The 22,090-nt window shown below is 48.3% G+C and overlaps 11 protein-coding genes across 11 annotated transcripts; 5 read left to right on the forward strand and 6 right to left on the reverse strand.

Annotated features, from left to right (window-relative positions):
• Nucleotides 1-22: 22 nt before the first annotated feature.
• On the reverse strand, nucleotides 23-1,713 carry BGW36DRAFT_391371 (uncharacterized protein). The gene is made up of 2 exons (XM_046217590.1): nucleotides 1,328-1,713; nucleotides 23-1,267 (listed from the first exon to the last, which is right to left on the reverse strand). The coding sequence occupies exons 1-2, from the start codon at nucleotides 1,594-1,596 to the stop codon at nucleotides 478-480; spliced, it is 1,059 nt and encodes a 352-aa protein (XP_046066050.1). The 5' UTR covers nucleotides 1,597-1,713; the 3' UTR covers nucleotides 23-477.
• Nucleotides 1,714-3,082: 1,369 nt separating this feature from the next.
• BGW36DRAFT_308074 (WD40-repeat-containing domain protein) lies at nucleotides 3,083-5,253 on the forward strand (the record flags this gene model as incomplete). The annotated part of the gene is made up of 7 exons (XM_046212301.1): nucleotides 3,083-3,203; nucleotides 3,308-3,389; nucleotides 3,453-3,769; nucleotides 3,839-4,374; nucleotides 4,444-4,914; nucleotides 4,967-5,099; nucleotides 5,156-5,253. The coding sequence occupies 7 exons, from the start codon at nucleotides 3,083-3,085 to the stop codon at nucleotides 5,251-5,253; spliced, it is 1,758 nt and encodes a 585-aa protein (XP_046066051.1).
• Nucleotides 5,254-8,622: 3,369 nt separating this feature from the next.
• BGW36DRAFT_308597 (uncharacterized protein) lies at nucleotides 8,623-10,273 on the forward strand (the record flags this gene model as incomplete). Its single annotated transcript, XM_046212348.1, has 4 exons — nucleotides 8,623-9,408; nucleotides 9,482-9,535; nucleotides 9,587-9,760; nucleotides 9,821-10,273. 4 exons carry the CDS (start codon nucleotides 8,623-8,625, stop codon nucleotides 10,271-10,273), a joined length of 1,467 nt encoding a protein of 488 aa, XP_046066052.1.
• A 113-nt stretch (nucleotides 10,274-10,386) lies between these two features.
• Nucleotides 10,387-11,665, reverse strand: BGW36DRAFT_391378 (mitochondrial carrier domain-containing protein). Its single transcript, XM_046217591.1, has 3 exons — nucleotides 11,328-11,665; nucleotides 11,030-11,275; nucleotides 10,387-10,970 (listed from the first exon to the last, which is right to left on the reverse strand). Exons 1-3 carry the CDS (start codon nucleotides 11,443-11,445, stop codon nucleotides 10,453-10,455), a joined length of 882 nt encoding a protein of 293 aa, XP_046066053.1. The 5' UTR covers nucleotides 11,446-11,665; the 3' UTR covers nucleotides 10,387-10,452.
• A 102-nt stretch (nucleotides 11,666-11,767) lies between these two features.
• BGW36DRAFT_391382 (putative TOM complex component Tom7) lies at nucleotides 11,768-12,606 on the reverse strand. The gene is made up of 5 exons (XM_046217592.1): nucleotides 12,432-12,606; nucleotides 12,326-12,372; nucleotides 12,246-12,274; nucleotides 12,157-12,193; nucleotides 11,768-12,103 (listed from the first exon to the last, which is right to left on the reverse strand). The coding sequence occupies exons 1-5, from the start codon at nucleotides 12,456-12,458 to the stop codon at nucleotides 12,082-12,084; spliced, it is 162 nt and encodes a 53-aa protein (XP_046066054.1). The 5' UTR covers nucleotides 12,459-12,606; the 3' UTR covers nucleotides 11,768-12,081.
• A 233-nt stretch (nucleotides 12,607-12,839) lies between these two features.
• On the forward strand, nucleotides 12,840-13,999 carry BGW36DRAFT_308241 (splicing factor 3b subunit 4; the record flags this gene model as incomplete). Its single annotated transcript, XM_046212319.1, has 3 exons — nucleotides 12,840-12,859; nucleotides 12,917-13,292; nucleotides 13,355-13,999. 3 exons carry the CDS (start codon nucleotides 12,840-12,842, stop codon nucleotides 13,997-13,999), a joined length of 1,041 nt encoding a protein of 346 aa, XP_046066055.1.
• A 414-nt stretch (nucleotides 14,000-14,413) lies between these two features.
• Nucleotides 14,414-14,844, reverse strand: BGW36DRAFT_433702 (uncharacterized protein; the record flags this gene model as incomplete). Its single annotated transcript, XM_046221309.1, has 2 exons — nucleotides 14,414-14,733; nucleotides 14,793-14,844. 2 exons carry the CDS (start codon nucleotides 14,842-14,844, stop codon nucleotides 14,414-14,416), a joined length of 372 nt encoding a protein of 123 aa, XP_046066056.1.
• A 445-nt stretch (nucleotides 14,845-15,289) lies between these two features.
• Nucleotides 15,290-16,020, forward strand: BGW36DRAFT_433703 (60S ribosomal protein L28; the record flags this gene model as incomplete). Its single annotated transcript, XM_046221310.1, has 5 exons — nucleotides 15,290-15,329; nucleotides 15,406-15,500; nucleotides 15,560-15,583; nucleotides 15,638-15,762; nucleotides 15,849-16,020. 5 exons carry the CDS (start codon nucleotides 15,290-15,292, stop codon nucleotides 16,018-16,020), a joined length of 456 nt encoding a protein of 151 aa, XP_046066057.1.
• A 733-nt stretch (nucleotides 16,021-16,753) lies between these two features.
• BGW36DRAFT_402012 (malate dehydrogenase, NAD-dependent) lies at nucleotides 16,754-18,324 on the forward strand (the record flags this gene model as incomplete). Its single annotated transcript, XM_046218811.1, has 9 exons — nucleotides 16,754-16,766; nucleotides 16,829-16,860; nucleotides 16,920-17,030; nucleotides 17,100-17,187; nucleotides 17,242-17,619; nucleotides 17,676-17,760; nucleotides 17,813-17,957; nucleotides 18,013-18,148; nucleotides 18,272-18,324. 9 exons carry the CDS (start codon nucleotides 16,754-16,756, stop codon nucleotides 18,322-18,324), a joined length of 1,041 nt encoding a protein of 346 aa, XP_046066058.1.
• A 236-nt stretch (nucleotides 18,325-18,560) lies between these two features.
• On the reverse strand, nucleotides 18,561-19,304 carry BGW36DRAFT_433705 (BET3 family protein; the record flags this gene model as incomplete). Its single annotated transcript, XM_046221311.1, has 4 exons — nucleotides 18,561-18,692; nucleotides 18,741-18,830; nucleotides 18,900-19,017; nucleotides 19,069-19,304. The coding sequence occupies 4 exons, from the start codon at nucleotides 19,302-19,304 to the stop codon at nucleotides 18,561-18,563; spliced, it is 576 nt and encodes a 191-aa protein (XP_046066059.1).
• Nucleotides 19,305-19,612: 308 nt separating this feature from the next.
• On the reverse strand, nucleotides 19,613-22,004 carry BGW36DRAFT_75321 (putative SUMO ligase SizA). The gene is made up of 7 exons (XM_046222560.1): nucleotides 21,616-22,004; nucleotides 21,324-21,521; nucleotides 21,199-21,270; nucleotides 20,834-21,150; nucleotides 20,680-20,785; nucleotides 20,401-20,626; nucleotides 19,613-20,354 (listed from the first exon to the last, which is right to left on the reverse strand). Exons 1-7 carry the CDS (start codon nucleotides 21,761-21,763, stop codon nucleotides 19,871-19,873), a joined length of 1,551 nt encoding a protein of 516 aa, XP_046066060.1. The 5' UTR covers nucleotides 21,764-22,004; the 3' UTR covers nucleotides 19,613-19,870.
• Between the last annotated feature and the right edge of the window lie 86 nt (nucleotides 22,005-22,090).

A 22,090-nucleotide genomic window follows, 5' to 3' on the forward strand; every position in this document is an offset into this window, starting at 1 on the left:
TTTAGGGAAAGATACAAGAGGGTACTGTAGATTTAAGATGTATCATTCTTAGAATAGACTAACAGTTTGTAGTATATGTCCTAACACGATAATGTGGTTGTCATAGTGCACTCTCATGAATGTCCATAGCAGTTTACAATAACAAGTTACAAGTTGCAAGCATGTGCCAATGTCATATTTACATGCGAATGTAGTGGTAAAATAATACCCTGGAAAAACGGTATAATTAACTAGTCCAGCAACCGTAATTCCCTGATTGACTGCAGAATTTTGAAGGGGCTGTGATAACAAAAGCCCAAAATTAATAAATATATATGATAGGGATACACCTGACGGCAGGAGCATCGGCATAATTTCATAACGAGTCGACAGAACTCAAACGGCTGTATGTCACGCTAATCCTGCAAAACAATATTAAAAGAGCATCAAGAGCCAGGATTAAATGCTGCTACTATAAAAAGCAGGTGTTGACACTGCTTATAATTTTTTCTTGGCAGCTTCTTTGCCGAGATACTGGCGATCGTCGTCACCTTCAACAGTCTTGAGAATTGTTTCCATTTCTTTGGACTGCCTTTCCCATTCCTTCTTTCCCATCTTGGTTTCGCGGCGGAAGAGTTCCTCGTTAGGTTTGCGGTAGCTGCCACCGATGCGGTCCCACAGTGTAGTGAATTGGCCGTAGTTGTAGTTGAAGTACAGATGATGCATAGTGTGGCAGGCGGCACCATTGACGACAGGGCTGTTGGCAACATATTCACCGTCGTGTATCAAGATGGTCCAGAAATTAATGAAGACGAACAGAACAACGTACGCCCACTTCTGAAGGGGAAAGATGAAGGGGAAGACGTGGTACGGAACGCTTTGAGACCAGCCGTCAAGTGGGTGAAAGGCGTGCGACGCATATGGTGTCGGCATAATCCATTTGTGGTGTGGTTTATGCAGAGTCTTGTAAATCAAAGGATGGTGAAGACCTCGGTGAATCCAGTAGATACAGAAATCAGTGAAGAGAACGAAGAGTGGGAATTGCAAGACACTGTAGTAGGGAAACGGTTCCTCGGCGAAGGTGTCGTACATCTTGCCATAGCCGCGGACTTCGGCCAAGAAGAAAGGCGCTGTGAGAATCGACATGATTGGCATCGATCTCGTGGTCTGAGCGATTTCCAATTTCATCTGGTTGCGAAGATACTTGGGATGGTGAACGGTACTCTTGTCGAAAACAAAGATATATGACAAGGTCGAGAAGAAGAAATAAATGAGAAGACCAAAGATCCTGCACAGTATCAGTTATCAGTCGCAAGAGCATTTCACAGACAATTAGAGGGAGCCGCACCACGTAATCAAAAACAAGCTGAGTCCCTGTCTATATGCATTGTCGCGGGGCCACATGCTCATGTACGCATATTTGGAGGGTTCGAGGTACAAATAAGAGGTGGCTGGCTGATAGACATAGGATTGTGAGTCGCCAAAGAGCGACAGGGTATTGTTTGCATCTTCTAGGAAGGTGGACAAAGAGGGCGACGACTTGAGGGTTGCCGGAAGGGTGGCGGCATACAGGCGATCCCCGACCAACAGGTCGAACAGCTCGAGAATGACATCCATGATTTGGCGTCAGGTCGTAGCAGCAGCGGTGGGCGCTGGGTGTAGCAAAGAAGGCCTGCCAATTGTATAGTCACGGAATCACAATAGTAAAGCGAAGGTTGATTGATTAATCGTAGGGGTTATTTTTTAGGGAGCACGGGAAAAACAGAAAATCCGGGAGATTAATATCACACCAGGGCGGAAACCCATGAGCCGTCCACTCCACAGGCAGGCAACAGGGGGTGCAATTGGGCCTGGCCAATGGGACTGCGGGACGTGATTATGTCGATGCATAACTCACCCGCAACGAATAACATTGTGAATTGTGACACAATACTCTTGTCTAGCCAATCACGTCAAGCGCTGCTTTGCATTAGAGAAAAGCCAATCAGAGACACTGACTGACAACCGCATGGTGGCAGTGGCCGTGGTGGTGTGCTGGTTTATGTAATACATGACGGCTGAGACAGTGTTCATCATGCATACTGCTGCTATCTAGATACAGTCCAGCTGGTACCAGTCGGGCACAAAATCCGGACTTTGCTGCGCGACCTTTGGATGATAAAAATAAATTTCGAAAGGGCCGCCAGCTTTGTCGGCGGCATTCAGTCACTAGCAAGCTCTTGAAATTATCGAGGGTGCATACAGAATCGAAAAGGATGCTATGTACGGAGTAAATAATAAAAGAACAGACTCATGCTGGACGCGACTGCACGACATGCATGAATCAGCCGCTGGTGGTCCAAGCGCGCAGCCGGCGTGAGCATAAACACTAGGACAGGAGGGAGGTACAGAGTACATGGCAGCACATACTAGTCACTATGGAGCATCAAGTACCGCAGACTGTGTGCATGTGTGTAGCTCAGTACAGACAGGCGTCTCCCCGGGCCCCACTCAGGCTAGCCGAAAGCGGCCCCGGCGGGCCCTGCTGGGCTCCTGCCGCCGCCTGCATTTGGGCGGTTTGGCCCATTCTGCACTCGCTGTTACTCCCAACTCGCCTTTTTCCATCTCCTCTTCGCTACCAGCCTCTTGACGCCCTCTGTTCCCTCCTTCCCGTCTCTCCATCCGTTTGTGGCACTATCATCGTTCGTGTCCGCTGCCCCGAATCACCTCAGGGAAGGCCTCTGAAGCCGATCCCTCTCTCTACGGCTGTCCTTCTCCTGAGTCGCCGCGCGAGTGCTGTGCAGTATCTGTCGCTGCCGCTGACGATCGCCTTCCGCCGATTCGCGCCAAAACAGCTGCCGCCTGCCCACAGCCCACCAAGGCGCCGTTCTCGTCATCCGATATCAAGGGAGCACTATTCCAATTACTTATAGGTATAATTTCGTCCCTCTAGGCTCCGCGGGCTCAACCTAGCTCTGATGCGACAGTCCTAACGATCTTTCGTGCAGCTCCCCCTCCCATCTGCGTGTCCTTCATTCAGCCGAGCTGTCTTGCCTTGAAATCCTCAGGAGCTATAATTGTCGAAGCATCAATCCATTCTAGCATCGACTACAGCGACGTCACCATGTATAACGCGCATCGTGGAATGGTCCCTGCTCCCAACTCCCGATTGACGGAGTTGTTGGAGCAGCTGCGCCAAGAATTTGATAACCAGTCTCGAAGCACTGGCGAATTTGAGCATCAGCGTTCGTGCCGGTCCTCTCTTTTCGTTGATTGTGTTTATCTACATGCCATGCATATTGTGAGCCGGCGTGGCGAATTCTACGCGATGAACTGACACCTCGTCTAGTGACCGGCCAGCTTCAGGAAATGGAAATGATCAGACAAAAGGTCTACCAGCTCGAACAAACACAGATCAAGATGAAGACCGAGTATGCCTGACCCTTTTTCGCCTTCGACAAAGCTTTTTTGCACTTATTGACTCTCAATTACAGTTATGAAAATGAAATCCGGGTTTTGCGGCATGAGCTTGAATCGCGCGGCGTTCAAACTGTTACCTCGCATGTCGGCGGCCCACCCCATGCAGGGCCTTCCCAGGCCCCCCCAGCTCTAGGACACGGTACGAATAACCTCTTCGGCGGCATCATGGCCAACCAAGGAGGTAGCGGCCCCGGGCTTGCACCTCCACCTCCACAGGATCAACAGCCGCCGCAGCATGGCCTTCAACAGCCGGCTCCAGCGGCCCAACAAGGACCGCCACAACCTCCCCAAAGCTCCTACGGAGGGTATCAGCCGGCTGCTGCTGTAAACGGTAGGCTCTGTTGAACAATTGCCACATTTTGTCGTCGTTTCAAGATCATACTTATAAGGAATTTTCTAGGTTACGGGCCTCCCCCACCACCTCCTACTGCCTCTCCCGGTCCCGGAAAGGGTCGTGGTCGGCCTCCACCTGGACCTGCTACTCCCCAACAAACTCACCAGCTTGCGTATCCCGCGCCTGGCGCATCTCCACAAATTGCCCGCCCAACCCCTCCTGGACAAGCTCTTGTCCGCGAACGACCTGGCAACACATTAGCCAACTGGAACCCTGACGATCTTCCCGCTACGCAGAAGCGTGAGGGGCCCGATTGGTATGCTGTCTTTAACCCCGAGGTTCAGAGAGTTTTGGACGTCGAGTTGGTGCATCACCTAGTGCACGACAGTGTTGTCTGCTGTGTACGATTTAGTCGAGATGGTAAATATGTTGCTACAGGCTGCAACCGATCGGCTCAAATCTTCGACGTTGCTACTGGGCAGAATGTAGCCACTCTCCAGGACGACAGTGTAGACAAGGACGGAGATCTCTACATCCGCAGTGTCTGCTTTAGTCCCGACGGAAAATTCCTGGCCACTGGTGCCGAGGACAAACAGATCAGAGTGAGAACTCCCTTTCGTCTATCGTTTGAATGATCGACGGTATGCTAACATTTTTGTGTTTGTGTGTAGGTTTGGGATATTGCCTCTCGTACTATTAAGCATGTCTTTTCTGGCCACGAGCAAGATATTTACTCGCTGGACTTCGCTGGAAACGGCCGATATATTGCATCAGGCAGTGGTGACAAGACAGTACGTCTCTGGGACGTTTTGGAAGGAAAGCTTGTGTACACACTCAGTATCGAAGATGGCGTCACCACCGTTGCGATGTCTCCCGATGGCCATTATGTGGCTGCTGGTTCGCTTGATAAGAGCGTTCGCGTTTGGGATACTACTACTGGGTATCTTGTTGAGCGATTGGAGAATCCCGATGGCCACAAGGACAGTGTGTACTCGGTTGCCTTTGCGCCTAACGGGCGCGATCTTGTCAGCGGTAGCTTAGATAAGACTATTAAGATGTGGGAATTGACAGCCCCGCGCGGTATGTTACCCGGAACAGGCGTGAAGGGGGGCAAGTGTGTGCGGACATTTGAAGGCCACAAGGTATTTGCTTCTTTGGGATGAGAATGGGGAATTAGCTGACCTTTGCAAACAGGATTTCGTGCTGAGCGTTTGTTTGACACCTGACGGACACTGGGTGATGAGCGGTTCTAAGGACCGTGGCGTTCAATTTTGGGATCCTAACACTGGAAACGCGCAGATGATGTTGCAGGGTCACAAAAACTCTGGTAGGTTTACGGTGATGTGATGTGTACTATGATCTCGGACGCTTACATATGAATAGTGATTTCGGTTGCTCCTAGTCCGACCAACAACTTGTTCGCCACAGGGAGCGGTGACATGCGGGCGAGGATTTGGAGGTATGTGGAATTCCTGGTGTAATGATTGGAGGGGAATTCGGGCTGGAAGGCATGTTTCTTCCGGCCGTCCTCGAAGCGTCATTGCACCATCTGTTGAGGAACGAAGAAAAGCAAAGAAAAGTCGAGATGAGACAAGGACTAGCCTCTAACAAGGAAAATAGATACTCCAGCTACACTGGGCGGTAATTTACGAGGCAACAAAAGGCTCTGGCGCAAAGTGAAGATCCGTTTGGCACAACTTGTACCTGTTTACATTTACTTTTGATTCTTTTTGCGGTGGTTATCCGGGGATTGCTTATTATTCATCTTCTCATCGAAATATTTCTCCTATTTCCAATTTTGGCACCGGCCAGGACGGAAATCCGACAACCTTTCTTCATCTCTACTCGATCGACAAGTCAGCGTTTACCGTTTGCCGTTACGAAGTTGGGAGGGGGGATACGGAAGGAAATTGAGCATTTGAGTGAGACAATTTCGGCATTGAGATTAATGTAGCCATACATGTTTATGTGGATGTTCACGAATGAATTGTTAGTATTTTCACCAAAATGTCTGTGCTCCTCGACGCTGTCCATCGCAGAATGTATATGAATGAAGAAACATGATGTCATGTCAGCATCCTGAGGCTTCAATTTGGAGTGCCAACCGGTCCAGTTTGTAATGAATGGGGTCAGCAGGTGGCGAGTAAACTCAAAAGTCCGATTAAGACCGATTAGAGAAAACGGAAAGTATAATGCCACACAAATAATAATTAAAGTAAAGAATTAAGTTAACAGCCCTGCTCGCTGGAGTCTGGACAGTTCAAGTGCTAAATAGACATGGATTGGCTGCCCGTCTCATCGTGAGACAGGCTTTTCAGCTGGCTCCACCGCCCCGCCAGGCCATTCTCTCGGGATCATAGTCCTACGTTATTAATATTAATCAAAAGAATTAATCAATAATTAGTGATCATGGGTTCCAGCAGCGGATATTGCTACAGAAAAGAAGTGATGATAATGATAGTTATTACTATTATAATAATAATAATATCAACAGCCAGTTACTTCAAGTTGGCAGGAGATACAAACAGGATTGAGAATACGAACTCCTAATGAGGACATCCCACACCATTCTCTCCTCTCGTCACTTGGTAAGCTAGTTGGTTTAGTGCGCACTCTGCAGTAAGTCTTAGTCTCGCTTTGCCCCAACGCCAACACCAGTGCTGGTCTTTGACACGGCGACGTTATTTCCATTAGCTCAAGCCTCAAGCCCCAAGCCGCCGCCCAGGGTAAGACTAAATAGGTAGGTATTGTCACTTAGCACTGATTATGAATAGCCAGGGGCTCTAGTCTAGCATAAGGTTCAGGGGAAGCCTGCAGCAGTGCAGACCCAGTTCACGCTATTTCCGTGTAATTATTATTATATGTATTACATCGATAATACACGCGAATATGAGTAATAACGCTATATAATTATAGTAATATGATAGTCAATAATAATGGGCTGTATAATAACAGAGGCCTAGACCCGGCTGCGGAGGGCGTGCGTCGCTAAGTGCGGTCCGTCCCATCAAACACTGTAGCCGCCCTCCGTCATGGGTTCCTTCCTCGCCGCGCACCTTGTGACCTGCGCTATTCTCGCTGTCCTATGAAATTGCCGCGCTTGCCCTCTGCCTCCCACGCCGCATGCACTCCATCCGACATATCACCATCAATGTTCAATGGCACCACCACTGCCATCGCTAGTCCTGACTCTGACTCTGAGCCTGAGCTTGCGCCTGGTCTCCACGGCGCTCGGCAGAGTCCGCGCTGCACAAATCCCTGTCGTCTGCTGCTAGCGGTAATTACGCGTGTTGCCTCTGGGACCCTGAGACATGATTTGTGAAATTGTGACGACTGCTGTGCTGTGGCCGGGCTCTCTGCGTAACAACGACTAACGACAATAATGACGGCAGGTAATACTCACCGACAGCCACGGCCAATGCCCGCGCTTTCCAGGTGAAAGGCATCCAATCCGCGCCGCCCGCCCAGGGCCAGCATGTTGTCCGTACCATCATCCTTGTATCGGGTGGGATTATGGGATGGGCCGCGGATACCGCCCAATCTCACGGAGTCACGGCTGCTTGCTCGTGTGCTAGCTGCGCCACATCCTTGTGTGATTCGCCGATCCACCTTGGCGCGATCTTGCTAGACAAGAGGACCATGCCACAGGTCGACGACGACTTGTGTGCGCGTTAGTCATTAGAGCGTGGGAAACAATCCTGCTCAGGCGAAGAGATGAAGAGCTGCTGGTGGAGGATATCTAGAGGACAATAGGCAGCACCCCCAACGATCATCGTCGCTCGCAGATAGCACGACTGGCGACTCGACGGCTAGCACGTACAAAGGCAATACGCGCCCCCAATGTTATTAAACACGCGCAATACAGAGGACGTATTGCTACTATCAAATAACCCAAGATCAGCTCTCCGAGCGACTGGTCATGTCCAGACGGAAGCTGGCCTGCGCATCCGCGATTGGGCCGGCCCCCTTCCTAGCGCCAGATCGGCCGGCTTGATGACAAGCCCAGCAAAAGATGCGACCTCTCCAGCGGCTTACCCGCTCGCTAGGGCCGCCGCAAGCTCCTCCTGTTTCGGCCCATCCCATCCCCAAACTCCGTCGGTGAGATCGGCTGCCGCCACACGAAAAACCACAATAATAATGACAATACCAAGGCCAATAACAATGCCAATACGTGCAGATACCCAGCCTAGCCGTCTACCGCCAACCGCCTACCACGACCGCGACTGCGACCGACCCCCATCTCGGGACCCGGGGTTGGGGATCCCATCCTTAGCCCTGGGTTCGGCTTGGGATTAGCCTGGCTGGGGCTTGCCATGGGATTGGCTTGCGTTGGTTTGGATTGCTATGGATAGGATTGGTTTGGGGAGTCAGATCGGGGTCCTGCAGCACTAGCAACTAGCAACCTGCGACCAACGCAGGACGTATCAGTCTGTCTCCCCGCTCCCAATCCATATTCGTGGAGCCAGGATGTATAATACCTATTGATTTCTTCACGGCATCTGCCTCGTTGCTGCTCAGTCACTCTTGACTTGGCCTTGTCCCTATTACATGTACTTCGGCTCGTCACTGCAGCTAGCTAGCTCTGAGAATCCTACTACCTGCTTCTCTGCTCTTCTGCATTTAGCTCCCTTCTGAGTCTACTCACTGCCGCAGACCAGCTCCAATCAGCTATATTAGAAGTGGTTCGGACATTGCATTTCGGACTTACAGCCACTTCGTTCCGGATAGTGACGTTTCCACCCGACGCCATTATAAGTTTGCTTTCAACTCTCGCCTAGCACAGTGACTCAGACAAAACAGGCTCCGTTGCCCTCCTGCTCTCGCCCGCCCACCCTCCAGAGAGCAGCACCATGGAAGCAACTGTGCCCGTGTCGTATAGGATCCCGAACAATGAACTGAGGGCCATGGAGCCGCCTCGCTATCTAGGCTCTCATGTCGATCACCCCAGTCTACCCTACTTCTCGACCACTTCCATGGCATATGCGCCTCATCTAGCCTCCGCTCCTTATGAAGTTCTGGGAAGCTTCCAAAATTCCTATCAGCAGCAGCCGTTCTTCTGTCCTCCGCCTCAGCCTGTTGCTTCGGCGCCTCCGTCTCACCACCATCAGCCTACGCGAATCTCCACTGAATCCGTGTCTCTGCCATCTTCCTCTCCGGAGCATCAACCGTCGAAAATACCACACGCCAGATTACCTCAAGACAGTCAGCCACGCATCCCTAGCAACTATCATCATCCCGGTCAGACGCTCGTTGTTGCTCCTCAACCGCCTTCTCCTAATATCAAAAAGGAACATGACGCTTCCGCGCTTCCAACCGATGTGGAATTTTCCACGGAAATTGACATTCTCATGAAAACAATCCAGTCTCACGAAGGTTCTACCACCCCTGCGCCCCAGATATCGCCAATCCAGCAGCATATGGCTCATGTACCACCAAACCCTTATCAAGTTGGTGTAGCAACATACCAGTTTCCAACCCCAAACCCTGAACCCGCTCGATTTACAGCAAGTAGCCCAGAAAAGACTACAAAGCAAAAGCGCAAGCATCAATGCACGTTACCTGGCTGTGGGAAACTGTTCACTCAGAAAACCCATCTAGACATCCACATGCGAGCTCATACGGGCGCTAAACCATTTGTAAGGCGACCAATACCTCCAGCGAAGCTCATGGGATTCTTTTAGAGAGAATAAACATACTAATTCATATCAGAAATGCAACGAGCCATCATGCGGGCAACGTTTTTCGCAACTGGGCAACTTGAGAGTAGGTTTTATTTAGCCCCTTTTGGGTGCCACTTCTGACTTTACTCTTCAGACACATGAACGCAGACACACCGGCGAGAAGCCCTATTCCTGCGATATCTGCCACAAGAAATTTGCCCAGCGAGGCAATGTTCGGGCCCATAAGATCACACATGAGCAGGCCAAACCATATACATGTCAGCTCGACAACTGCTGGAAACAATTCACTCAACTGGGAAATCTCAAGGTCAGTGGTCTCTACAACTAGAATACCACCAGGCATCACAGCTAACGAGTCCCCTTTCAGTCCCACCAAAACAAATTCCATGCTACGACGCTCAGAAACCTGACTCTTCGGTTCGCGCACCTGAACGATCCGGATTCCATGTCGCCTGATGACCGCAATCTATGGGAATACTTTTCTAGTCTCTACAAAAATAGCAACAAGGGGATCAAGGGACGGGGCAAAGACCGCAAAATATCCTACTCAACTCTGCTTCACCACCATACAGAAAACAAAGATCTTGAGACCAAAGAACTGCCACCACCCAGCGATGAAGGGTCGATTAGCAGCTATGACGACGGAGAGGATGACGAAGAGCTGCTTCATAAGCAGCGCTACATGCATCACTACCACCAACACAATCCCCACCATACTCATCTCCATCATCCTAACCATCATCACGGTGGGAATTCTTCGAACCTTGTACACCACCATTTACAGCATCATGAGCCATTCTATACCAAAAAGGAGCATTAACAGCGATAGCAAACTTGTGAGCGATTTTCGGAGTTTACAATCATTCAAAAATACCTTATCACGAGAGAGTATTATATATAAATAATAGAGAAGATGAGATTATACATTCAAGAATCCGTTCTTGATCCATTATTATATATTACATACATCATTCATATATTACACTGACGGCTGTCAGTTCACAGTAGAAGGCCTTTTGTGTTCTCATACACCAGGAACGTCACCCAAGTGCTCGGCAGCACACGGACTAAATTAGGCCCCAATCCCTTGTAAAACCCCGTGATACCTTCCTGTCTCCAAATCTGCCGCATCACATCCCAGACACCGCCTCGGTATACAAGAGATGCATGATACGCCTGCAGTCGAGTCCTCAGCACCTGATACGGGTAGGTAATACACCCAGCAAAGATCTTGGATAATCCGGATATAAAGAGAAAATCCAAATTACCCAGCTCTCGCACGGTCTTCAATCGATGTGATTTCAGTTTTTCGTAAGCCATGAACTGGAATGCGCCGTGGCTGACGCCAAATAGAGATGGGACGAGACCGCGATAGAATCCAGCGAGACCTTCGGATGCTAGGATTTGGCGAGCGCCTGCTATGAAGGATGGGTAGGCGCCGGGGGCACTCGACCCGGTCGACAGCATACGGGTTTTGATGACCCATACTGGATTCGTGAGGATGGATGTCAATACGCCTGAAAGTAATTGACATGTGAGTAGGTTCAACTACAGTTGTGTTTATAGGATCGCTTACCTGCTGCGCCTGAAGCCAGGAAATATCCCGACGCTCCCAGTCCATCCTCGCTATCGACCCCTTTCTCATGTCTCAAGAAGTCTTTGATATTCCCATAAAACAAAAAGTACGCAGCCCAGCTCGTCGAATTCCCGATTATATTTGGTGACAGTCCTCGGTAGAACGCGGCGATGCCGCCTTCAGTTTTATAGACATTGCGAATGAGGCGGATCGAGCCACCGACACGAGACCGGGATATGGAATCGACTAGCACACATAAGTTAGCAGACTACACAATCTCCCGAAAAGAATAGCTTACTCTGTAGTCGCGTCTTGACGAGATCCAACGGATGCAGACATAGTGTCGACACGGTTCCAGCGGTGAAACCAGCTACCGTTTCAACATAGGATACCGACGAGGCATTTCTCTCGCGCATTTACTGACTCAATGGTCCCAGGCGATGACCTAAGACTTTGGTGTCGATGGCAGTCAGTACGGTGGGTTTGGGGGAGTTGAAGAATTGGTGATGGTTTTCGAGGAGCTAGAAATTAATGGATAAATGATAGCCGATGTAGACGTGATTGGTGCGCGCCGATGTCTGAGCTCCCGTGATGAAATACAGTCAGATGTAGGAATAGTACTAAAAAGTATTTGCTCACTGGTTAAAACCACTATATAATAGGTACTATAGAATTCATGAATTCTTCCTTGATTTTCCCCTCGTTTATGCAAAGCTTCTATGAGATTAATAATAAGCATTCAGAGGATATGTTTATATTGTTGGCATATCTAGAGACTTAGCAAAGTAACACTCTATAAAACCGACGGTACGCGTAATCGATTTCAAAGCAGTAATGAAGATCGGTGAATTACATAAATATTATGGCCCAATAAACCATCAATCATACTCCAATCTAATATACAAAGCTGGCACCCATCCATACCCAAACAAATCGGCGGTGTCAAGAACCACACACAGTCAATGAATCTGTCCAGATACTGTCGTCTTTCCCTCCTTCGCAATACCAATCATACCAAAATTTTCAATATCAGGGAGATTCATTAAACCATATTATGCGAGCGGCGAGAAAAGTCTAGGATGAGATTTAGTCACGAGCGGCCATAGAACTAAGGCAGGGGCGCGCACTTGAACAAACTGGGTCTTGGTTCGGTATAAGTGTAACCTGATCAATCTTTATGAGCTTATCTTTGTTGATGACACTCTGAAGAACATACCAAGGTAGACTATTAAAGGAAGATATCCACTGAGAAAACTTATTAGAGTGAGTTTAAGAGGTAGAGTATGGCCGGCTCACTAGTGGATGGCAACTCTGGAGATGTCGATAACCTTGGAGATACGCTCCTAAAGACGGTTCTTGTGAGAATGGATTTGAATAAGGCGATTCTGATAACTTGACAAACCTTGGTTTCTTCTGAGAATTGGACCATGCTGGATGTGTTGATGCGATGCACAGCTTGAAGAAGTGTCACAGAGCCCTTTCAATGTTTAATAAAGAGGGTTGAATTATGCCTTAGTTGAGTGCTTGGTATTTCGTTGTTTTCACGTCGGTGATGTCGTTGAAAAAGAACAGCAGAGGTTGACACTCGACATTTTCGGGTGTGCTCCGGAGCCCGCAAGAACGGAGACTAGCCTCCCTAGCCTCCCGGCCACCTTCCTGGCTTTGATACAGCAGCTTGCCGCAACCAAAAGCTTTTTCACCACCCATCAATTCTCTGCCAGGAAACCCCAGCTGTCTTTGCAATAGACAAGTCATTAAAACATAGTTGAATCTTCCCTTTTGCGTAAGTTCCTTCGCAACTTGTTGCGCCATGTCGGGCGCAAGACATTGGTAGGCAGACCTTCTTGACCTTGAATGATATTTTGCGCCTGCTGAAAACTACCCTAGGGAACAAGACAAAGAGGCAACGGTCTATATTGGCAACCTCGATGAGCGCGTAACAGATAGCCTGGTCTGGGAGTTGATGCTCCAAGCCGGTCGGATTGTCAATGTTCACTTACCCAAAGATCGAGTTACTCAAGCACACCAGGGCTATGGGTTCGTGGAGTTCATTAGCGAAGAAGATGCTGAATATGCGGCTCGAATTATGAATCAAGTGCGCCTCTATGGAAAGCCGATCCGCGTGAACAAGGCGTCTGCAGATAAGCAGAAGACTGTGGAAGTCGGTGCAGAACTGTTTGTGGGCAATTTAGATCCGATGGTCACTGAACAAGTGCTATATGACACGTTCAGCAGGTTTGGCTCTTTGCTCTCTCTACCTAAGGTGCGTGCTACATGTGTGTCTAGAACATTGATGGAAATAAAGCTAAATTTTTATTCAAAAAGGTCGCCAGAGACGATGCGAATTTATCAAAAGGCTATGGCTTTGTGTCATTCTCCGATTTCGAATCCTCCGATACAGCGATCACTAATATGCACGGCCAGTATCTTATGAATAAGGAAATATCAGTTCAGTATGCTTATAAAAAGGATGGAAAAGGCGAGCGACATGGTGATGAAGCAGAGCGAATGCTGGCTGCCCAAGCTCGCAAGCACAATGTTCAGCCTCAAACTCAACCACTACAGCCGCACCTTATGGGTTCAGGAGCTCCAATTGTCGCCGGGGGCATGGTCAATGGAGATGCGGCGCGTCCTTTGCCCCCTTCTACACCTACCGACTTCGGTACCGGCAGAGGCGCCGTGCCTATGCAAGTTCCCCAACAAGCACGACCTGGGCCTCCTGCACAGCCATTAGCCGCACCGCCACCAGGTTTGCCAGCGCGACCACCTCCTTCTCAAGCAGGATACGGTGGTCCACAAGGGTTCATGCCTCCGGGCTTCAACAATGCGGCACCACAGTCGAATTTCAATCAGGCTCCGGCACCACCTGGATTCGCTCCAGCTCCTAGTTTCGGAGGTGTGCCTTCACAAGCAACACCTCCACCACTACCTCCGGGCTTCCAACCACCTGGCTATGGAAGGGCCCGATGAAAGTGAAAATAAAACATGTCGAGAACTTGAATTCCATCAAAGACCACACTTTATACACATGTTGGGTTTCGAAGGCAAGCTAGTTCGAAGGCAGACAAAGTTGCTATATGATCCGGCTTCCAGCTAGGAATGAATATTCCTGATAATAACAATACAGCTGACGATACGTGGATAAAACCCGAGCAAGCATTAAGACAACGGATAAGGAAATTTTGGAGAACTCTCCAGTTTATGACAATCAAATTTGATAGGAGGAAGTTGCTATGAAACGAAGAGACGACAAAATGAGTGATAAAGGCTGAGAGATTGATCAACGGACTTCACAGCAAATGAATGAGGTAATATGAGAAAAGCACAGCTCATTGAATGGGTAAATGAAGGAATAATCAAGTCAAGAAGCACAGAAAGCTCATGTCACGAGAAGGAAACAAATTTAGGATCCCTCGGCCGACCATCAGGCCCAATATTATTATTTGCGAAGCGTTGTTCTGTATATAATCGACGTGCCTCATCGAAGTTGACCCGTCGCTTTCTCATTATCCTTCTGATTTCTCGTTTCGCCTTTTTATCTAGCCCAGACCTCGAATCGCCCTCAGCAACGTTGTTCGTAAGATCAAAGTCGGATGATGTAAAACCAGCTTCTATGTCATCGGTGAAGCTTGTAGGCAGTCGGTCATACAGGTAGTCCGGCATAGGAACATGGTGAAGCCATCGCGATCTAGTCAGATATAGAACTGGAGATGAACCTCATGTTAGTACTGACTAGGTATAAGTCGAAAGGACCTAGACGTACCAGTGCCAATGACAAGGACAAGGAAAGTGACGCTATACAGAATATAGGCCATTGTAAGTGGCTGCGACCGTCAAGCGTGCGTGAATGAGCGGCAATAATAGCTGTATGATCCAGGAAAGTAGTGAAGATTATAACGACAGTTATCGCCACTACATCGCTATGCTCATTACACTCCCTATGGATGAAGCGGTCGTATGTAGTTGGAGTTGTCCTGTGTCAGCTCAAGGCCGCTTTAGATCTCCTGCGCCGTCCCTTCCGACAGTCCCGTTTCTGCCTGAGACAGAAGGCCGCGACGCCCTTCTCGACTATTGCCAATCGGGGCTAGTCTCGCACGCAGGAGACTCTGCCAAGAACAGCGGCGCCTTACCCAATCGAGACTCATTAGCGAGTGCCGCCCACAAGTTTACTGATCTCAGCATCGACCGATTATACAGATCTGGCTGGAGCTGATATTGAGATATTCAACACCATAGTCGAATATCAGCATAACCCACAAAATGGCCAACGTTTCTAGCGATCTCGTCTGGCAGCTCACCCGTATGTGGCTTTCCTAATGATGCATTTGCGAATCGCAGACGGCTTGTATATAGCCACCTGCTAATATTCTATACAGGCAACCAGAACGCCTTTCTGGTCAAGCGCAGCAGCGCTGGAGGTGTTCAATTCTCCCGCGACCCCTTGAACCCTACCAACTACCACTCCCGCAAGGTACATATGTGTAATTCGAGCCTGTCCCGATTAATGAGGCTAATTTTGATTCTGTATAGTACGCTGGATATGCCAACGAGAAGGTACCAACTACAAGTCATGTCGCTTTCTAGATGTCAGCTTACAAGAACGATCAGGCTCTTAGTCTCCAACCCGGTGAGACCGGCGGCGTCGTTTTGATCGCAAAGAACGCAAGCAACACCCAGAACCCTGCCAAGAACATCCGCACTACTTCATACGGCCCTAACACATCGAATCGCAAGTAAGCATTGCCTTTAATTATACCCCAGAAGACTGTATTGGTCTTGCGCCTTTTCACCGCAGTTACTTATTGGTCAACCTGTGTAGGATCTACAAGAGTGTCGCCAGCAGCACCGCAAAGAACGGGTACCGTGCTGATTTGCGCGAAGCCGCCGTTGCTCGTGTCAGCGCCATCCGCCGCTCCCAGAAGCCCAAGAAAGAGACTCCTGCGCCTAAGCTCCGAGGTGCTAAGGCTAAGAAGGCTGCCGAGTCCGAGTAAACTACATCAATTTGAAAATAAGGTGGGGAGGAGACACTGTGATCGATATACCAAGATTATGCGGGCTTTTTTTGCAGCGCAGTCACATGGAAATGACCGTAGTTGCGAAGTCCAGCTTGGATGGAGGCATCATGAAAGCACGGCCTTGGTCAATTTGATGGCACTTAGACTTGGAAGTGGGTGACAAGATGGCATCATTCTTCCTTTCTAGATAATTTCATACGCTGCCCGGCTGGCAGAATATACATGAGCTACACAAACAACGGAATTACATCCACTTTCTTGTCTGTAAATTGTCTAGTATTATGCAATTCTTTCGGGTAACCGATGTATTAAGCCGAGCTGTCTGACGATGTTCTCATGCACCCGCCTTTTCCCGAGGTTCGGACCAGTGCTCTCGAGATGATTTCACGATATGAAATTATCCGGGATCCATGATCGGGAACGTGGTTGTATTTAAAGTAACACGGCAGACCGGGCGTCAAGCGATTGAGTGCGAATTCATCCGTAATATTGTCTCACCAGGGGACCTCCTCAGAATTATCCCTCGGTGAGCCCTTCCTCGTCAACCCCTCATATACCTACCCCACACCCTCCATATAATCAACCCTCCTAGTCAGCATCACTCATCAGCTTCCAGCTTCCACCTTTCTAGCCGAGACTAGCAGTGTCAATTTACCTATCTCTGCATTAAACTGACGTATTCTCTCTCACAACAGATACAATCAACAAAATGGTTAAAGCAGGTGTGTCAAGTTTTCGTTTCCCTTGGAGTTGTTTATGATGGTACTAATTGGCTCTTGTGTAGTTGTCCTCGGCGCCTCCGGTGGCATCGGCCAAGTACGCTCATCCAGCTTGTATATACAGATATCCATATTCTAATAACTTCGCTCATACAGCCTCTCTCTCTTCTCCTCAAAGCCAGCCCTCTCGTCGACGAGCTCGCTCTCTACGATGTAGTCAACACCCCTGGTGTGGCTACTGATCTCTCGCACATCTCGAGCCCCGCTGTACGTGCTCATATCCATCAGTGTTCTTTCATCTATCGCTATGTAAAAGGCGGCTTACACTTTCTATAGAAAATAGAGGGATACTTGCCAGCGGATGATGGTCTCAAAAAGGCACTCACTGGTGCTGATATCATTGTCATTCCTGCTGGAATTCCCCGTGAGCTCTCTGTCTAAATTTTTGTGCGTCGAAAACTGACTCAACCTTGGGTAGGTAAACCTGGAATGACCCGTGACGACCTTTTCAAGGTCAACGCTGGTATCGTCCAGACTTTGGTCAAAGGTATAGCAGAGTTTAGCCCTAAGGCCTTCGTGCTCATCATTTCCAACCCGGTCAACTCCACCGTCCCAATTGCTGCCGAAGTCTTGAAGGCGGCCGGTGTTTTCGACCCCAAGCGCCTCTTCGGTGTTACTACTTTGGATGTTGTGCGTGCCGAGACATTTGTTCAAGAGTATAGTGGAGAGAAGGATCCCTCCAAGGCCACTGTTCCTGTCGTTGGAGGTCACTCTGGAGACACAATTGTGCCTCTTTTCAGCCAAGCAAAGCCGTCTCTGAACATCCCTGCCGACAAATACGACGCCTTGGTGAACCGTAAGTCTTCTCCTCCTTGAGGCATTTAAACAAGCAATAGCTCATCCATCCTATAGGTGTTCAATTCGGCGGTGACGAGGTGGTCAAGGCCAAGGACGGTGCTGGCTCAGCTACCCTCTCGATGGCATACGCTGGATACAGGTGGGCTCAATGTGGTGTCATTGCAACGGAGTAAGCTGACTCTCATGTATAGATTTGCCGAGAATGTCATCAAGGCTTTGAAGGGCACCGAGAGCGTCGCAGAGCCCACATTTGTTTATCTCCCCGGTGTGCCAGGCGGTGATGCCGTTGCTAAAGTGACTGGCGTGGACTTTTTCTCCGTGCCTGTGGAACTTGGGGTATAGTGTTTCGAATATGTTTCTTATATTGTGCAATTGCTAACTCACGATACAGCCTGACGGTGCCAAGCGTGCCATCAATATCCTTGAAGCCGCCACCACGGAAGAAAAGAAATTGCTCGAAGTTGCCGTCAAAGGCCTCAAAACGAATATTGACAAGGGCATTGACTTCGTCAAGAACCCCCGCCAAAGTAAAACCCACTCTATCTGCTCCCTTTTCTGGCCTTTCCAAATCACCTCAATTAACGTTTTTGTTCTTCAACAAAACTGTTTACCGAGCTGCTTAAACATAGAATTTTACCCGATAAATATAGCTAGGAGGGCACTGCTAATTCAGTTGTCTTGGAAGATAGGCTTTGATACGTGATGACTGGATAAAGATGGGCTTCTGAAGGAATTAAAAGGTTTCGGCTTGATTTGACTGTGTGCATCTTTAGAAACGTTTTCGAGGTCGGTTAGGGCATCATTACCTCCACAGCTTCTTTGTTGTTGGAACAAGTCAGCACTGCTAGTCTGGGGAGCCCTGGGCGTACGAGAGGTCGGCTGCATTTCTGATGGAGCGCCCAATACTGCATATTGTTTACCAGAAATGAATACCCGACCTCATGTCTTCACCTGCGTAGCTTTGATTTGAAACGTAGCCCCTGGAAGCTCTGATGTCTCCGCCTGCACAGTGGCATTGATACCAAGATTCGCCAGGCATCCCCTAATAAGCCCACAAGGAAACCAAAGAAACTATAGATATCAGCTGTATTATCTCTTGTGCTATGGAAAGCCGCATACCGCTTCCGCTCGAGATACTGCTTCGCTTCTGACTGACATGCTCATTTTCGCCAGTGGTCGAAACGCATTATCTGTCAAGACATAGACGCCCTAGAATAACTGTAAGCTATGACAAGCCAAGTAACTTAAAAATGGTTCCGGATGGTTCCAGGAACGCACTCTATGATTTGTCTTTAGGTTATCAATTTGTTTCCTAAACAAAATTGTCCACAGGTCCTTGCACACAAATTTAATCACGTCCAGATTGTCTGCAAACCGAGGTCGATCTCGTGAGAATCTGTATCAAACTTAGTCTTTGAACAATAACTGTGGCCATTATCAGGACTACCTTTCAGCAAGACCTTGTCCCACTCGATAACCCAACGAATCCAACCGATAAAAGGTAGCCTCCCGTAATTCATCTTCTTCTGATTTCTCCTTTTCTTCTGTGAGCGTAAACTCTGACGCTAGCCTTTCCGCCATAGGCACAATCTCTATTAAAAGCAAATCGAGGCATGATGCGCCGAGGAAACGCGCGTAAGGATCGGAGGCATTGAAAGGCGGAGTTTGTGTGTCGAACGACATGCTCGGCTTATGCGATCTTATTGGTGAGTATGGACGGGGGTTGAGATATGCAGAATTACTAGTGACCTGTAGAAGTCGTCAAGCCAGGGTCTTTGATATATTATCCCGCAAAAGGAGGAGTAATGATCGTAATAATCATAGTTAGTAATAGTACCTGTTGAGCTTGACGTTGGTCGGGGCTGGGCCACAACGGCATAGGTGGGTCTCCTTTGAGTGCCCGCTTAAGCAATCCATATGTTATTTAGACTTGTGCATCGAGTTTATAAATACATTTAATTGCTTCTGGGAGTCCACCCCAGTTCTCGAATGGTTGTCATAATGTACTCTTTGCTCAAATAGCACTGATATTGTCCATTTCAACAGTTTATGTAACATGGTGCGAAAAAAGGAAAAAAAGAACAAGAACAAGAAAGAGCCCAGTCAGAAATGCTCTAATCCGTAGAACTATGAGATCCTTTTCGCCAATAAACATAAAATTCGCTCCAATGCAGTAATGTACGAGAACTCCCTATCGCTCCCACCACATGCTACCAAGGCTATGCGTCAGGGCAAGCATTCCAAAGAAATCACACGTCAATATAAAGAGTTGTATGCTCTGATGACCGAGATCCGTTACTAGAGGAAGCTTCATGGCCGCCATTGCTGGTGAACCCATTCTGATATATGTTCCGAGAGCCACGAGATCCACGATCTATGGTATCAAGTGCTTGCCGTTTGGTTGGCCGAGATGGCGTCTCATCCTCATCGCTGCCCGTAAGGTCTATGACTACGGGCGCCGACCGTTTCTGGCTTGACTTTGGAATATTAGGCGTTCTTAGTCCATCTTGAGTTGATGGTGTGCCAAACAAATCTGTGGACTCCGATGCTTCTTCTCGCTTCAATCTTGGTGATAAGAAAGGGCCAATCTCGATGAAATCATCGTCGAGGCCAGTAGCGACTTCGTCATCTTGCGTCTGATCGTCCGATCTTGTGTTGTACCAAGCACCTGTCGGCTCGATAGTCACCTGTTCAACATCCGATGAAGTGGACTGAAGTATTTCATCCACGTATCTGCATAATTAGCTAGCGAATTCAACATGTAAGGTAAAGTACTTACTGATCGATTTGCAACGACTCAAAACTGGTAGACTTATTGCACACAGGACACGTCCAGGTCGGAGCTTGTTCCTGTAATTGTAGAAAAGACGAAGCATCGAAGCATTGGTGATGAGTGCATAGCACAGACCGACAAGGAACCTCAATTCTGAGAGTAGACAAAGGGCATTTCAATGACATGACGCTTGATGTCGCCACTATATCTGCATCATCGGCCCGACTCCGCACTACCCAATGTCAGCTCCATGCAACACTTTTTTTGACTCTCGGTAAACATTACTTTCACGCAAAACCTGTTCTTTCGAAATTGTTTTCCTTGCTTTTAGCTCTTCTACCAAATCCTCAACTGGGCGTCGCTTCACAAGATTGACAACAACATAAAATTTCTACTCCCTAGTTAGCAGATTAACGTGGTGTAGTACGACAAAGCATACCTTCTGAGTTAACGCAAATGTCATTGAAACATTATTTGAATACCCAACCTTCTTTCGAATGTAATTGGTGACATCAGCTGGCCTAGTAGTACCAGGTTTGTTTTTCAGCCCTCTCAAATTGGCTTTCACCTCATCAAGATTAGCCCTTAATTCAACCTGGTGAGGAAAAGCAACATCAGATTTTGAGAACTGGTTGAGCCCAGTATCAGCGGCACAGAAGACCATTATCCGTAGATTTGGGTCGTTTTGTAACCTCGAAACAACTGAAGAGCTGAGAGCGAATTTCAGCTCTACAGTGTCTCGCGTTTGTTCGCGAACTAACATTTTTATCAGGAAAAGTCTCAACCATACACAACAAATCATACCTTTACATTCGACCGTCGAGGACAATGGTTCGAGTATCGAGTAGAATGGACTTTCCTTAAACGACAAACGTCCTACACATCCGTTAATTATGGTTCGCTTGTTCAGCGGGTCCAGGGAAACGGACCATTTGAAAAAGGCTGAGGTGACATTGTAGATCCCAAATTATCTTTCGCTTGCGATGTTCGAGAGGAATTGCTCTGGGGCTGATGGGATAAAGTGGCGGGGGAGGAAGGCGTGCGTGAGCGATGGGTTAGGGAGTAGATAAATCGTTTGAGGCGATCGTAGTGATCCATTTGTCCATTCTGATAAAATCTTTCAAGACCTACTCAAGGAAGCGGTGATGTTAGTTGGTTTGCAACAAACGAAGAACTTGACAAAAAATGTTAGTGGTTATAAAACCATAGGTTCTCACTGACATGCGATAATGCGCAACTGTAGAGTTGATTTGACCCCAGATACTGTGAGGTTTTGACTCCTCAGAATCTCTTTCATTTGAACGTTTGTCAACGTTTTCACCAGGGCAATCATGCCCAGGAGTTCAGGCGCCTGCCCTGCAGAAGACATCTTCAAGCTTCTTGTCAGCGGTGATGGCGAATAGTTCCAACTCTTTTAAGGTAATTGCTTGGAAACGGCCCTTTCATTATCGTAGCACGTAGTAAGGCATATCAAGATTTCACAGGGATGGACACATCCCGTACGAGAGCTATACGGCGCAGTATATCCCGAATGACTTCCACCGTTGACTATCGAGACTCTTGACTATATTCTGTGATGACATAATCCAAAACCAGACCCAAAAATGCTTGCCGCAATTTTAATTATTTCCGCCGCCCAGAACTTCCACTTCCGACTTTCCCCAGAAATATATATTTCTTGACTTACTGGTACCTC

This window comes from Talaromyces proteolyticus, assembly GCF_021365285.1.
Source record: "Talaromyces proteolyticus strain PMI_201 chromosome Unknown BGW36scaffold_15, whole genome shotgun sequence".
NCBI lineage: Eukaryota > Fungi > Ascomycota > Eurotiomycetes > Eurotiales > Trichocomaceae > Talaromyces > Talaromyces proteolyticus.

Bases quoted from the DNA above. Each gene is read 5' to 3' on its own strand.
- BGW36DRAFT_391382 (XM_046217592.1), bottom strand. From the start codon at position 12,458: ATGGTCCAATTCTCAGAAGAAACCAAG. The intron at 12,275-12,325 runs GTGAGCCGGCCA...AAGTTTTCTCAG, and splicing joins TCCAGAGTTGCCATCCACTA to TGGATATCTTCCTTTAATAG. The intron at 12,104-12,156 runs GTGCGCGCCCCT...ATCTCATCCTAG, and splicing joins CCAAGACCCAGTTTGTTCAA to ACTTTTCTCGCCGCTCGCAT.
- BGW36DRAFT_391378 (XM_046217591.1), bottom strand. From the start codon at position 11,445: ATGCGCGAGAGAAATGCCTCGTCGGTATCCTATGTTGAAACGGTAGCT. The intron at 11,276-11,327 runs GTAAGCTATTCT...TATGTGTGCTAG, and splicing joins CGTCAAGACGCGACTACAGA to TCGATTCCATATCCCGGTCT. The intron at 10,971-11,029 runs GTAAGCGATCCT...AATTACTTTCAG, and splicing joins CCTGGCTTCAGGCGCAGCAG to GCGTATTGACATCCATCCTC.
- BGW36DRAFT_75321 (XM_046222560.1), bottom strand. From the start codon at position 21,763: ATGTCTTCTGCAGGGCAGGCGCCTGAACTCCTGGGCATGATTGCCCTG. The intron at 21,151-21,198 runs GTATGATTTGTT...TAAAAATGTTAG, and splicing joins CTCGACGGTCGAATGTAAAG to TTCGCGAACAAACGCGAGAC. The intron at 20,627-20,679 runs GTAATGTTTACC...GACATTGGGTAG, and splicing joins AGAACAGGTTTTGCGTGAAA to TGCGGAGTCGGGCCGATGAT.
- BGW36DRAFT_391371 (XM_046217590.1), bottom strand. From the start codon at position 1,596: ATGGATGTCATTCTCGAGCTGTTCGACCTGTTGGTCGGGGATCGCCTG. The intron at 1,268-1,327 runs GTGCGGCTCCCT...GATACTGTGCAG, and splicing joins AGCTTGTTTTTGATTACGTG to GATCTTTGGTCTTCTCATTT.